At 38.4% G+C, this 15,423-nt stretch overlaps 1 protein-coding gene across 2 annotated transcripts; it reads right to left on the reverse strand.

The window, feature by feature from the left end:
• Nucleotides 1-128: 128 nt before the first annotated feature.
• foxp3a (forkhead box P3a) lies at nt 129-11,823 on the reverse strand. 2 transcript variants are annotated; one of them, XM_076275603.1, is made up of 13 exons: nt 11,687-11,823; nt 7,959-8,032; nt 6,864-6,935; nt 6,552-6,642; nt 5,549-5,708; nt 4,580-4,675; nt 4,315-4,402; nt 3,602-3,676; nt 2,993-3,140; nt 2,346-2,422; nt 1,803-1,904; nt 1,461-1,582; nt 129-521 (listed from the first exon to the last, which is right to left on the reverse strand). In XM_076275603.1, exons 2-13 carry the CDS (start codon nt 8,028-8,030, stop codon nt 473-475), a joined length of 1,152 nt encoding a protein of 383 aa, XP_076131718.1. In that variant the 5' UTR covers nt 8,031-8,032; nt 11,687-11,823; the 3' UTR covers nt 129-472. The 2 variants fall into 2 exon arrangements, with proteins under 2 accessions (XP_076131718.1, XP_076131717.1); XM_076275602.1 differs by having other exon boundaries at nt 4,580-4,678.
• Between the last annotated feature and the right edge of the window lie 3,600 nt (nt 11,824-15,423).

Here is a 15,423-nt window from a genome sequence, read left to right on the forward strand (position 1 = left end):
AAGATTTAAAGATCCTGAGGTCACTGTAACAAACCCTTTTTTCCTAGAACGATACAGGGTGTTAATTTTCCACTAGCCTATAGTGTTGAACTGCAAATAATAGCAAGACACACATTTTAAGTCTTTATTAATGAATAATTTCACTTTTATTATGCATAAAATATATGAGCACACAATATGGTGTTACAATTCCATGTGGAGAAGTCAATAACAGATTAGGAAATTAGTTTTTTTTTTCATGATGCTTTTTTTTATCAGCCTACTGATAATCAGTGCACATTCAGGATATGAGAAAAGCACAAATAAAGTAGTTAAGAAATCCACACTGCGTTAATATAATTTCAGCAATATTATTAACATAAACTGAGGTATCTGTGTTTTCAAACAGCTGAAAGGCTGTCTCTCTCTCTCTCTCTCTCTCTCTCTCTCTTTCTGTGTGTGTGTGTGTGTGTCTGCGACCCACATGATTTCATCACTGAGCGTAAAAGAAATAGGGTGTCACCAAGTTGAAATCCTGGTTCCTAAACAAGAATAAAGAATGACATCACAACACATTAAAACAAACAATGTGAAACCTTTTAAGAAAATCTATAAAAGGAGTAACAATAAATTCTGAAACTGTGTGGCATTTTTTTGAAAATGATAAATAAGTCCTCAAGATACTTCCTACTACAACCAATCAACACTTGTAAATGTAGGCACTCCCATCCTCTAGTAATGGTATTGACAGATGCCGTAATAATTCCTAGCTAAGGTCTCCTCTGCACTGTAGCTTGAATGTGATTCTCTTGCTGTAAGTCACTTTGGATAAAAGTGTCTGATAAATGAATAAATGTAAAGTGCGGCCAGTGGTGTTTGGGACATCCACTTGTTCACTACAGCAACCACAGTATAGTATACAAGTATATTAACTACAGTGTTTCCAAAACCTTTTTTCTCTTGCGGCACACTATTTATTATGAGATAATCTCGAAGCACACTACCATGATATTAAACATACACAAGTCACAACATACTTTTACACAGCGCTCCGTTTGGGAAGCACTGATAGTATACACTATCAGTATACATAGTCCATCATAGTATACATCAGGCATGTATATATGTGTTTATTTAACCCCTGAATATGTGCCTAGACACTATACAGGGGCTCTAATCTATACCCTACCCTATCCTCTACCATGTGTGAGGATGTGTGGTTATACCTGATCTATATGAGTAGTCCCCTACCGCACGTGAGGATATGTGCGGTTATACCTGATCTATATGAGTAGTCCCCTACCACACGTGAGGACATGTGTGGTTATACCTGATCTATATGAGTAGTCCCCTACCACACGTGAGGACATGTGTGGTTATACCTAATCTATACGAGTCCCCTATCATGTGTAAAGTAATGTGTGGTGATACTTGATCTATACGAGTCCCCTATGATGTGTGAAGAAGTGAGGTCATTTTACCTGTGAATCTTCTGTCCCTTTCTCCTCATGAACTCCGCATCATCCACAGTCCACACAGAGCCCTTCACTCCCTCCACACGCACAAAGCACTTGTGCAGGCTGAGGTTGTGCCGCACGGCATTCTGGGAAAGACACGCATACACAGAGAGGGACATTACACTCAGACCATATTTATATAGTATGAAGAAAGACCATCCACTTCTTACATTTAGTATTCTCTTATTCAAAGTGGTTTATTTGTGTATGTGTGTGTGTGTGTGTGTGCGTGTGTGTACAGTATGTGTGTGTGTGTGTGTGTGTGTGTGTGTGTGTGTGTGTTTAACATCATCTCTCCTGCTGTACCTTCCATGTGGCGGTGTTATATCTGAAGTAATGAAACATATTTGTGAACCACTGGTAGATCTCATTAAGGGCCAGTTGCTTCTCTGGAGAGTCCAGTATGGCCTTAGAACACGGGGAAGCATCAGAGAGCATTTTTTACTTTAGATCCATGGAGAACGGACAGAAGAATTAACTTATCTAAAATTCGCAAACATTACAGCATTTGAAAAAACTTAGAGCAACGTTTGGAACTGCCCAATTTATGTGACATTTATTACACGATGAGCCCAAAAAACAAGTGTTCTGTCTGTTCAACACCTGTGTAATCATAACTTGTTCAGATAGCCTATTAGAAATTATTAATTGAATTTATTAATTTATTTTATTTGTATTAATTATTTTTAATATTATAATATGAATGTATAAGTATAAGTAATAATGTATGTGTGTTGAGAAAAAATGTCAGCCCTAAATGCATTATTCTTTGAATTTCAAAAACAATAAATAAATAAGTTTTGCAAAAAATAAAAATTGTGCTCAATAAAATGTAATGATGTAACTCACACATCTGATCATGGCGGCATACGTGTAAGGAGGTCTGATGTTGTTGTTCTTGTAGCAGTCAATGGTGGACATAACCCCTGCAGTGGTTAATGGGGAAATTAGTATAATTATTTGTGGAAGCATCGTGGGTGATCACAAATATGGGAATGTTGGAAATTGAATGTTCTAAAGAATATCTGGGTCAAAGAGTATAGAAGTTAGGCCCAGAGCCCAGGCCTACTTCTATACTTTTTGTCTGGGTTCACTCAGAGCCTTATAGATAGACAAAAGTGTGAGAGAAATAGAATGAGAGACAGACACAGGGAGCTGTGTATATGTGTGTGTGTGTGTGTGTGTGTGTGTGTGTGTGTGTGTGTGTGTGTGTCTCAAGTTTTTCTCTCTAGGGCTCTGGGTTCACTGAATTCAACATGGAATTTTAGAACCTTACATTGTTTGCGGAACAGAATCTTCTGTTATAATGTTCAAAACTCCCTGGAGTGGATCTGAATCAAGGGGCAGATGAATTATTAACTTTTGTTCACTGTGAGAGGGGGCATTGGGCCTCGGTGGAGGTTTGTTCTTTTTCTACTAGGTTTTTTTAGGGCTCATATGGGACACTGATTGAAATGTAGCTCAGCTGTGATGTCGTTTAGCATTTGGCACCTCACCCGGCATGAACTGTGAGGCAGGGATGTGCAGGTAGCTGGTGGACAGCAGATCACTGGGCGTCACCATGGCACCCTGAATGCCCCCGTTTGGGAGCATGAACTGGGGAACCCTCAGAGGGTCCCCAAGGTTCCTCTCCACCCCCTCATTCTGCACAGCAAATGGGAAACAGGGCAAAAGCAGGTCAAACAGCAGCATATTGAATCTCTGACATTATTTATTATCTCTTATTTGTTACATTATCTCCAAAAATGAAGCAGATAGAAGGTTGTGTGAAATCTGTAGCAGTAGCAGTGGACGATAAAAAATAAATGAAAAAAGGGTCATGAAGGTCGCATGTTGAGTGTAGCACTATTTAGAAAATTGATTTATGGTTATGCTTAATGGAATTCAATGTGGGACATTTTGTCGGCCATTTTCAGATGTTTGTTTGAATGTTTTTTTGGCTTGATTGGTTTGTCTCATTCTGCGGGTATTGTGAGTGGCTGTGCACAGATTGTTGTATTGTACAAGCTGATGTATTACTTTAATTGCACAAAGCAATTGGACAAAGTCAGAAAATGAATTTGTGTAAAACATGTGTCCACATGCATGTGCTGTAGCTGCAGTACCTCAGCAGTGTCTCCATGGTCAGACAGATGCAGATGGAACTGCATTTCCTGCAGTTTCTTTCTCTCTAAAGCCAGCTGTCAAACACCAACATAATTTTGAGTCAATAATTATCATCTTCACTGCAGTGCACCTTGCAAAATGCTTCATAAGCACAGAAAGGAGGGGTATCTGATTGGCTGAAACCAACCCCAGATTGCATCTTACACATAATGGGTAATGCATTATTCAGAAAGCATAGACCAGAAATATATGACATTTTTGTAGGGACATACAGGCAGGATTTTCACTTTTCCACTAAGTCCTTTATGGAAACCCCATACCATACACATTTTTTTCCCTTAAGGACATATAGAGTACCGAAGTGTGACGTTTCGATTCCATGACGCCAGTGTCACTGTTTGTTTAGATCCAGTGAAATTGCTGCATTGACAACGCTACCTCATGGCTTCGGTACTCTGTTGCCCTTGCCTAGATTTGGTCAGGTCATGTTAGTGCACAATGTATTTGGGGTTAATTTTGGAATTAGATTTTGGATATGGATTAGATATGGATTTTGGTTAAGGCCTTTTTGGATAATATATATAATTTAGTAATTAAATGTTTTTAAATTTTACTTAGGAAGACATCATATTTATTTTATTACACTGTAACAAAGGTGTTTTTTTGATAGATTGGCACTATTAAAATTTAACCCACTTGGTGTGTCACTCACTTGCTTGTCCATGTACTGAACCCGCTCTCTCTGGTCCCTCCACTCTGCCAAGCTCTTGTCCCCGGTACCATGCTCAGGGCAGAGATGTCTGTGACAAACGAAACACAAAATAACCTCCAGAACACAGACAGGATCCATACGTATTTTCTTACATTTGTATTCCTTATTTTTTATTGTATTATTGACTCATGTCTGCAGACTGACATACAAGTTCTGAACGATGATTTTTTTCTATATGTGTTATTACTGATTTCTGATGCCATACCTTGAGAAATAGGAAGGTTCCTCAAGTTTCTGATTGCAACCTGGCCATCTACAGGACTTTACAAACAGAGAGTTCTCAGAGGCTGCCTCAGAACCACTGCTGAGGGGAGAGGGAGAGAGAGAGAAACAGAGAGAGAGATAGAGAGAGAAAGAAAAACAGAGGGAGTGAGGTTTGCTGAATTTTACTTAGGTGACTCAAACTTAAGTAGGCTAATCTTATTTTCACTCAGCTCTATATATATTGTTCCACTGGAATTCACTTTGCATTACAATTTACCTTTACAGTTAGATACAACAACAGCAACAACACAAGTATGAGATACAGATCAGATCATAACAGATTCAAATTGCACCATTGATTTGTTTCCAAAGATATATGTCGAGAGAATGTGCTTCTGAAGCTGTTTGTGATGTTCACAGGATATTTTTCTCTGTGATATCTGCCAGGAAATGTCAGACTAACAGAAAACATGAATGGATCCGTGATTTTAAAATGAAGTTTGATGGTCATGCAAATTCCGGGAGTTGTCTGGGAGAAATAACAAAACGGAAGGGCGTCTGGAGACCTTGAAATATGGGGGAAACATGGGAAAAACGGGAGTGTTGGCAGTTGTCGTGGGGAACTATAATGTAGCTTTATCAAAATGTGCTTGTGCACTATATGTTTCTTGTATTGTTTGCATGTGTGTTCAAACAGCACTAATTTATTGCAAGACCTATTTACTGCAGTCTATTAATCACTGTAACCTATGCAGGTTATTGTCTGTCCTGGTGCCACAGTCTGTTATTTATTTAATGTGTCTGGTTGTTGTGTAATAAAATTGTATTTTTGAGTACATCAGCCCCAATACAGTTCCTTTATTGGACAGCCTGCACAGAGATTGGGAAAGGGTAGCATAGGGTTTATTGAGCATAAATTGTGTGCTATTGCGCACCCTGTAGGTCACACATATGTTATCATTCTATTCACCTGGTGAGGCTTCGCTCAGGACTTCCTTGTGTGCTGCCTGCTGCCTTTATGTCAGAGGGAGGACCTTTATTTTGACAAGATGGGTCTGGCCAGTGAGGTGAGCTCTGGTTTGATCTGGCTTGACAATTAACATCTGGACGTTCCGTGGACAGAGACAGATCTGAATGAGGGAAAAGAATAACAGATTTGCATTGAGAATGTGTATATTTTCTATTTGACATTTACAGTATCCATTCAGTTAGCAGCCATATTTATAGACTGTACTATGGCCTACTGTACACTGAACTGTATACAACTAGCAAACAATAGGGCAAATCAGATTTTGTGGTCTCCTGTGTATTGATGGGATTTTAGCATCAGTTGAGATAGCAGAAAACTGTAGAAAGCACGAAAGCAACATTTGAAATGAGATCTCATCTGTTTCTCCTAAGGGACCCTAATCTGAGATATAGTCCTCATCTCGTCTCAGCTCAAGTTCAATTAAATTTTAACTTAAGAACTTAAAATACTCTTTTCTTGTCTTGCCTTATTTATCCTTAGGGAGAAACAGGTGAGATCTCTAAGAGATTTACTTCTCACAAGACAAAAATAATAGTTTTTCTGAGACAAGAAATTTTCCTTTGGGAACTAAAGATATGTGACCTAGGACATGTGTTAATATGATTGATGGATACTGAGATTTTGTTTCAGTAGGTACTGCGTGTTATAGAAAGCCCTTCCTTTGTTCTTAGTTAAAACAATAAATGGTTTTGACTGTCTCATTTTGTTGTGTTTGAAAGGAACAGTATGAATGTAAAATACTGACATTACATTACAATACACATAGTCGTAGTACCAATAGCATCATCCGAAATAGTAGTAGTAAAGTTGTTCATTTCTCAGTCAACCTTTGCCCTAATTTACCTGCTTAGATTGGAACAGGATTCTACATTGATATTAACAGGACCAATAACATATAGGATGTGGTGTAGGATGGCAGAGGTGGTATTAGAGTGTAGCAGACCTTGGGGCAGCAGCTGGTGTCCTTTCCGCAGAACTGTAGGTCTGAGTGGCCTCAGCTGAAGGGGCTGCTTATGGACTTTGATGCTGACACTCTTACAATGTCAAGGGAAACAGCACATAATCAGGCCAGAGCCATCAACAAAGGAAACAGATGTTTAAGCAACAGCCAGCACCACAGAGTCAGTCAGATGTGCAGATAACAGCCATTATAACAGAATTACTGAAATGTTTAGGGAACAACTACAGAACCAGTCAAATGTTCAGACAGCAGTCAGTCATAGTCTGGGTTTGAATGACTTGCAAAGTAGGCTACCTGTGATACATGAGCAGACTGAGCATGTGCGGGCGTGAACATGGATCCTCTTGACCTGGCCCCACCTGAGAACTGTACATATGAAGATGTGAAACACACAAAAACTATTAATCAAGAAGTCGTTCTATTGTCAACAATTAAATCAATCACCAACTATTTTGGTTATTGATTCGAGTAATTATTTAAAGGGACACCAGGCAACGTTTTCGTGTTAATTACTCATCTTCGTAAGTCGGTATATGGTTAAATGACTCGTTACAGGGCGAATGAAGACTCTCTCGCCCGCCCCTACTGCCTTTAGGAAGAATATCCCGCTTGCAAGTTCAGTGTGTCCTACGCGCCGACCAAAGCAGGCAGGCTAACGAAACGCTAGAGATTGTTGCAAACGTGTGTATAATGGCAGAGCCGGCGAAGAAGCAACGAAAACCCTTGACAGAAGACGCAAAGAAAAGGAAAAGAGCTTTAGACCGAGCGAGGGGGATTTCTTTAAGGTAAAAAATCTGAAATATCTGATTGCAGCTTATTAAAAAAGAACTCCTGTATACGTATTCCTCTATGATAGTAAAACTGAATATTTTTGGCATTCAGACAAATTAAGGAATTTGAGGACCACTTTTTGACATTCTTTAGATCAAACAACTAATTGATTAATCGAGAAAATCAACAAAAATCGTTCGTTATTGATCTGTAAAATATCATATTGTATCCGGCACCCTGTTGTTTTACAATATTGATTGGGCGCAGACAGCGCATGTTGAGCCAGGTCTGTAGCATTTGTATGTAAGTTGCGTGAATAGTATGCTTATCCTGTATGAACTCATGTTTCTCTCTACCCTGCCTCCCCTTGTGAGTCGTTATTCTACAGGGTTTTTTCCTTCTGTTCAAAGGGAGTGTTTCTTTGCTTTCCACTTCAAGTTCAACCTGGGCTGTGAAAATCGCCTTGACTATATAGGCATATATATGGCACAATTGCATATGTGATTTCTCAACGATACACTGTAAACAACTGCAAAAACTTTCCCCAATTGGTGACGGATAAGGTCAATCTCCCTCTGATCTCTCAGAGGTGTCCTGGGTTGAACTGAGGCCTGTTACCTTCTCTAGTTGTGTTTTCTGGCTGTCACCTTCGTGGCCTTTACTGCCCTCTGCGTTGTCATTGCGTGGCATTCCTGTGGAGAAAAATCTGACATCATTTTTAGACCTCCGAATTGATGTTAGTTCCACATTATTCTTGTGGGTTGTGTTAGATTTGGTCAGGTCATGTTAGTGCACAATGTATTTGGGGTTAATTTTGGAATTAGATTTTGGATATGGATTAGATATGGATTTTGGTTAAGGCCTTTTTGGATAATATATATAATTTAGTAATTAAATGTTTTTAAATTTTACTTAGGAAGACATGATATTTATTTTATTACACTGTAACAAAGGTGCTTATGATAGATTGGCACTATTAAAATTGATCCCCAGATATTCCAATACCAATATGAAAATTCCTCACAGTGACAATCATGCTTATTTAGATGGCACAGTGGCAAGTGTTCAGATGGTTATCTTAAAAAAAAAAACACTGTAAAATAACAACAGACGTGTGCTTCAGGCACGCTCACTGGAAAACAAAGACATGTACTATACGTCAAAGAGTATTCAGTGACACCAATTCCCCCTGCGAGGGAGTTTCTGAAAGTGCTCCTTATCTCCTTATCCAGAGGTTATGGGTGAACAGAGCCTTGAAGAGCTATGGAGATTTAGGGGGTGGCTGCCTGCAGCTTGAGTGCACAGGTGCAACTCACAGCTGTGGTTTAGACATGAAGCATGTCTGGGAGCAAGGCGCTTTGTTTGTGTGCCACATTACATGTACTGCTGTGTGGATACAACTCAACTTAAGAGCAGAACCCCCAAACACCGAAGCCACACTGTGGGAGGTAACAAAACTACACACTCTGTCTCACACACACACACACACACACACACACACACACACACACACACACACACAGCAGGGCTGTAGAGGTCATACAATGGAAACTTAAAATATCAAAAAGCAAAGACTGTGCAAAGTTCCACAGTTCCAATGACACCCCCCACCCCCCACACACACACATATACAAAAAAATCTATCTATTCTGTGTATTACCTGCAAAAAAAGGGCATGCTTAACATGAGGCGTGAGGAGTTTTTGACATTTAGAGATAAACCACATCCCCATGTGATGTCACCTTCCATCAAAGTCAAAAGACTGGCATTAGCAGTTTCCGGCAAACAGAGCTGTGCAAATTTTCTTTTGGTTTTTGCGGCTGTTCAAAGGTGACTGAGGCCAAATGCTGTAAATATTGACTCTTGTTTGTTTTATATCTCCTTGGTTTGAACTTCAAGGGTTAACTAATAGCTATGAGACCTCAAATGAAACTGGTTTAATTTATGTTTAAATTATTAGAATGGTCTCCCTAGACTTTTATTGAGCTGCTTAGTACATTGTTTTCATATTTGTACTATTAATTGTACAATTAATTGTAATTAAAAAACAATTTCCCTACCGGAAACAGAAAACATTTAAGCTACTGATAATATTTGTAAAGAAATGGAAGGAGTAGAGGTGCATGGTGTTCCAATATGAGTGTTGCTATCTTTTGCTACCTGAATTGATTTGGTCTGATAGGTGCACAATGAATCCCAGATAACTCTTTCCTTTATGATTTGCATGTGGTTTGTGGCCATGACACAGTTCTGTATTGAATAATAACAGCTGTGATTGCATTTGTCGGTGACATTCTTTGTTTTACTAGAAACTGTGTACTTCCCTGGAGCCTGATGTGAAAAAAAACACATGTTGGTACACTGATTAGTGTAAAGTGTGCAGTGCATCTAAAAGAGATGAAAAGCACCATGCCTGCATGCTTCACCAAAAACACACAGTGTAATGTGATGTAATGTGGCATTCCAGGCATACAGTCGCAGTGACAGAGATGTCATCCCCCCTAGTAGTGTTAAAATACAAAATAACACCAACAGGGTGAATATCAGCACTTACACTCAAGTGTAATTCACTTGAAAGATGCAGAAGCCTAACACATTATACACATATGCACAAATGTCTATATTATTGCTGTTGTAATGTAGACGATCAAGGCATAATAACCGATCAAAATCAGGAAATGCACAAAAACACTTTACAGAGCACCAAAGACTAAAGTTGTTTTGGGGTGGATGCTTGATCGTGTATTGAGTCAGATATGATAATAAGGAAATATTTGACTCATTACACACATTACTATTTCTTATGCTCAGGGAATGTTTGGTTTCCTGGCCCTAGTCAGGGCAAATAATTCCTCTGAACCGAAAAACGAAGATTCATTTTTCAGTTTCAGTAACCTCACAATCTTACGCATGTTCACGGTTCAACTATAACCCAGACATGAGCACAATCATCCACCATCACCTTAACCAGAGCTGCCACTGACCTAGTAATGATACTTTTGATCATGAACAATAGGCAATTGTAGGCCTACTGGTGGCCCAGCTTTGTAGAAACATTTGCCTCTACCCCAGAAATATCCATCCCCTCCAAGCCCTTACCCCTCTTATGCCACTCATGTAGTTTACTAATGAGACAATTAGAAGCAAAAGTGTGCATGCTTTTTCACAGTAAGTAAAAGTAGTAAGTAAAAAAATGCCTGTACACACGACACACACACACTAACACATGCATGCACGCACACACACGTTCCATGCTTTGTATTCCACTACACTTTCACATCAAATCTTCACACACAGTTTGCTCTCAACACCTTCTAGAAAGACAGCAATGCAGGCAGTGCAGCATACTGCGTTTCAGAAACAATGCATGTCTGATTCTGCAGAGGTGGGTTAGAAAACAGAATCCAATTGATTCTGCATGGCACTAGCAAGCCAGTGACGTTCAGCCAAATCTGACTCACAGCTTCCATAAATTGTAGCAAAGTTACGCTTCACTAATGCAAGCTGGTAGTTTGCTTGATAAAAGCCAAGCCTCAGCAAGGTAATGCAAACCAACCTGCTTTATGCCTGTTGCTCGAACATTCATCACGACTTCTTCAGGACATTTACCTCTGTGTTAGACCTGGTGGTATCTCTGTTCTGTCATGCATACACAGGTAATTTTCAAATGTTTTTTAAGGACTTGTAAAGACTCTGAATATGCTATGAGTATGCTGCATGTGAAGTTATTGTACTATTTGCAAGCAGACAACCTCTTGAGGGAAAGTAAACATGCATAGTCAAACAACCAGACAACATTATGCTGTTAAAATGTTTCTAAGAACAGTATCTAGCTCAGTATCTGTATACCTCTACCATAATTTTATGAAATCAGATAAACAATAAAATGTTCAAATGAACTTGCGATTTTACATCAATTAATGAACAAGTAATAGCATTACAGATGAAATTGACCTGTTCAGTACGACTGTCAAAAGCGAAATCTAGATGTTTTTTCATCTGCCCATTCAGTGAGGCTGAGAAAGACCGAGAAATACTAAGGAATATCTGGTTGTCTAATTTCTAATCTAATATCTACTACGCTTTACCAAAAGAGCAACTTAGGCTACTTCATAACTTGTTCTGAAACAGCACATATATTCCATTTCGCTATCTTAGTCTTCCTTTCACACCCCCACGTGTGATATTTGTAATAGTATTGTCATGACTATTCCAAACCTACTTACCCAGACCAGAGCAGTCTCTCAAAAATATTGCAGTCTGTCATTAAATCACACTTTGTATTTCTATATGATGGAGGAGCGGGAGTGAAACTAAAAAACATAAGATCAGAAAGCATTCCTCACCCACTCTGTCTCTTCCTCTGTTCCTTCGGCAAGCAAAAACAAAAACAAAACAAAAAATTGGTGGTTCCACACGGTAGGTAGAGCAAAGCCAGTGACAGACTTAAAAGCAGTGTTTCACTTATTTTGAGGAAGAAGAAGGAGAAGAAACAGAAGAAGAAGAAGAAGAAGAAGAAGAAAAGAAGAGATGCACTGATAGCCTTCCTCTGAGTTACCTTCTTGTGCTCACCCCGATCAGAAGCTAACCACAGAAACATCTCCACATCATCTCTGTTAGTGTTTAATGTTTTCATCACAGTTATGTCCCATTTTACACATGATTATAAACTGGACTACATTCTCTGTGTTAAAATCACATTGCAATCTTATTATTTTCTTATTTCTGTTGGTCTGTTTGACTATAATATCATTTGAATGAGAAAAAAACATCTATTCACCAATTATCTTCTATAAACACGTGAATAACTTACAGCCTAGTATTGGTTACTACCAATACTAGGCTGTACTACCAATGTTTTTGCTTGAAGGATCTCACAAATCTTTCAAGATATTCACAAAGACTCACACATCATTATTCTAAAATTGTCATATACTTGTCTTTTTATTATGGCAGTAAGATAAATCAGCGGTATATCGATACTTCCCCAGCCTCGGAACTAACTTGATAGGACTTTATTTTACTTTATTTGAACCAGTGGGGGTTAGTGGGTCAAATGTCAACTATTTCTGTGCTTTTCATGACTGACACACACAGGATTTATTCGCTCAGGGTTACAGGGAGCGAAATAAGAGGGAATTCGATTCTATCAGTCTCAGACAATCTCAATATCAACATCAAACAAAACAGTTTCAATGAGTGTCATCTAATGCCACACGTCTGTTTATTCAGTCATGGTAATAACATAATTGACACATCCTTGAATAACAAAACTGTTTTTCAGAATGGAACTGTAGTGTAGTGTATTTTCCTTTATGCTGCCACGTGAAAGTTGTAGCCTATCCTAGATACAAGCAGTAAACTCTAGCCTGCCTCAAATGTGCCACAGATAAGAATCAGAATCAGCTTTATTGGCCAGGTTTACGTAAACAAACACGGAATTTGACTCTGGTTAATCTTTGCTCTCAAAGTACAACACTCACTTAATACTCACATATAAGAATAAAGAATAAAAAAAACATAAAAGAATACAAAGCAGAACAAGATTAAGGCCATGTCCTGCTTAGACTCCACTGCTGCATTGCATCAGTGGAGCTGTATGCTATGTACAATCACGCACAAAACCTATTGAAAATTAAAGCACCAATAAAAACAACAGTGAATGTTTAGGAGAATGTGGAGAAGGTTGTTCCTTGTAACACTAGACCTGTTTAAGTGTTGTTTTTTATTATTATTATTTTTTATCTTAACCAGAAAGTGTGGTAAGGGAAACCAGACCAAAAGTAGGCCCCCTGTCTGTGGCTTTGGCTCTTAAAAGGAATGTGTTGTCCCTATCTGGACACAGAGATGTGTTAAAAAGACAACTAAAGTTGTGTTGATTCAACGCAAGTTGTGCTATTTTCAACAGATTTTGTGCAACAAATGTATAAAGGTTGCAAGTTGCGTTGTTTTCGACACATTCATTTTAAAAATGGTTGAATAGGCTTCTGTCTCCTCGGGATAATAAATAATACATAATAATAATAATGCATTTTATTTATAAAGCACCTTTCAAGACACAAGGTCACTTCACAGGATAATGTCTGAGGATCTTTTTACCATGCGGCCTTATGTGTTGGAGAAGACTTAACAGGAGAGTCGGGTGAATGCAAGCGCACAATGGCTGATGGACAAATGTTCAAGGATTCAGAAGCTGTATCCAAATAGGTGTAACCACTTATGCTAGCATCTCAAATAATAATAATAACTGTATACATCTTTGCACTGTCCAGTCCTTTAAAAACGACCCAATGTTGAAAAACAAGAGAGTGAACTGAACGAAACTGATAATAACATGATAGTAACATAATTCATCCACAACTGTTACAACCTCCACATTTTTCTATGATGAATTGAAGGAAAAGGGAAAATAGGTTGATCAAAACTAATAGTGAAGGATTATCAGAAGAATTTGATCTCTAGAAGGCTTATACCCAAATATAGAGTCTACTCCGTAAGCCCTCACAGTGCATGCTCTCTCTAACATATCACCCCAATTGTTTGACGTTCTCGTTTGTTCTGAGATTTATTATTATAAATAAATGTGGCGGTTTTGGCTTTAGTTTTAAATTAGTTGGCCTTTTGCAATTAAGTTTATGTAGCCTATATGGCATCAAAGCTGCTAATGGAGACCATTACAATAGGATGCATTTCACGAATAATTACCTTTCGCTTCATATGTCGTTAGATACATTTTAACGACAACTTGCTTGTGTAAGAACTAGTCATATATTATCATTGTTATTGTTATTATTATTATTCATAATCATAATAATAATTATAATAATAATAAATAGTAATTTATAATAATATAGTAATGATGGTTACATAGGCCTATATTATATGTTTTATATATATCCATATTCTTGGATATCTTCAGCTAAAAGGTAAACTTACCTGAATGTGTGGTCTCTCTGAGGTGCTGTACAGTGTAATTCACATCAGAGGGCCTTTATATGCAGAAAAAAGCCACTCCCTCTTTACTTTACAACTTTGCACACATACAACCAATTAAATTTATGAATGCTTTATGTAGTAACTTAACAGAGCTGTGCTCTGACCTTTGCCAATGGATGCCCTTGGACAAAATTAAGTGTATTTAAGAATTAAAGAGTTTTCTTTACTGTTTATCCTTTCAGTATGGGATACTACCTAGAGGTGGCAACTTGCAGCTTACAAAGATTCTGCAGCAAAAAATCATAATTTGTCAGCTAAATGTGCTGTGTCTTGTCACGCTATATCATTTCAATTTTTTTTGTGGAATGTGAAACTTGCGGACAATCCTGCATGACTAACAGTACTAAACTCATGTAGAGAAACAGAAGTCAGAGCATGTTGATTAATCATAGCTTCCTGTGGTTCCAAACATGTAAAACCCAGTGGGAAAATGTGGGAGAGAAGATGCTGAGCAGGTACTCAAAAGAGACCGCAAAGGAAACAAAGCGAGAGTGTTTCTCCTGAGCTGTCAGAAGCTGAGAAGAGAAATTAAATACTGTAACATTCTCACACGGAACCATACCTCTGTGTGGTGTTTTACCGAGAGATGCAGCATCAGATTTTCAGGCAAGGCATATGCGGTATGTGTCTTGAAGGATAGTGGTTTCCAGGAAGCAGGCCACAATAAGACAGACTCTGCAGTTTATCTCCTGAACAACTCTGATGGGAAAGGAGGGGTTGTGGGGGAACCCTCTATTGTCTTAATTTAATATGGAGTAAGATTACACAGAGGTATAACCCTGGCAGCATCCAAATAGACCAGACGTTCAACTGTTCAACAGAGCTTAGGCTTGGAGACAGTTTTTGATAATGGTGGAGGACCTTGTGATGCTTTTTGTCATAAGCAAACTTGGTATGTCTCTCTGTTGTCCCTGGATCCCTACATACATTTACTTCATATTACTTCATGAATTGATGAATTGATCTTTTTAATAGTGAATTTTGCAGTGTATTGTGATGATGAAAGTGATAAAAGCGAACACACTACCAACAACCATAATACTGAAAATACATTAGTAAGCATTACAACAGCAACGATTGGGTCAAA

This window comes from Alosa pseudoharengus, unplaced genomic scaffold (assembly GCF_046254945.1).
Source record: "Alosa pseudoharengus isolate Yale_2024_CS ecotype anadromous, Long Island Sound unplaced genomic scaffold, YU_APseudo_1.1 YU_APseudo_1.1_scf_9, whole genome shotgun sequence".
Lineage (NCBI taxonomy): Eukaryota > Metazoa > Chordata > Actinopteri > Clupeiformes > Clupeidae > Alosa > Alosa pseudoharengus.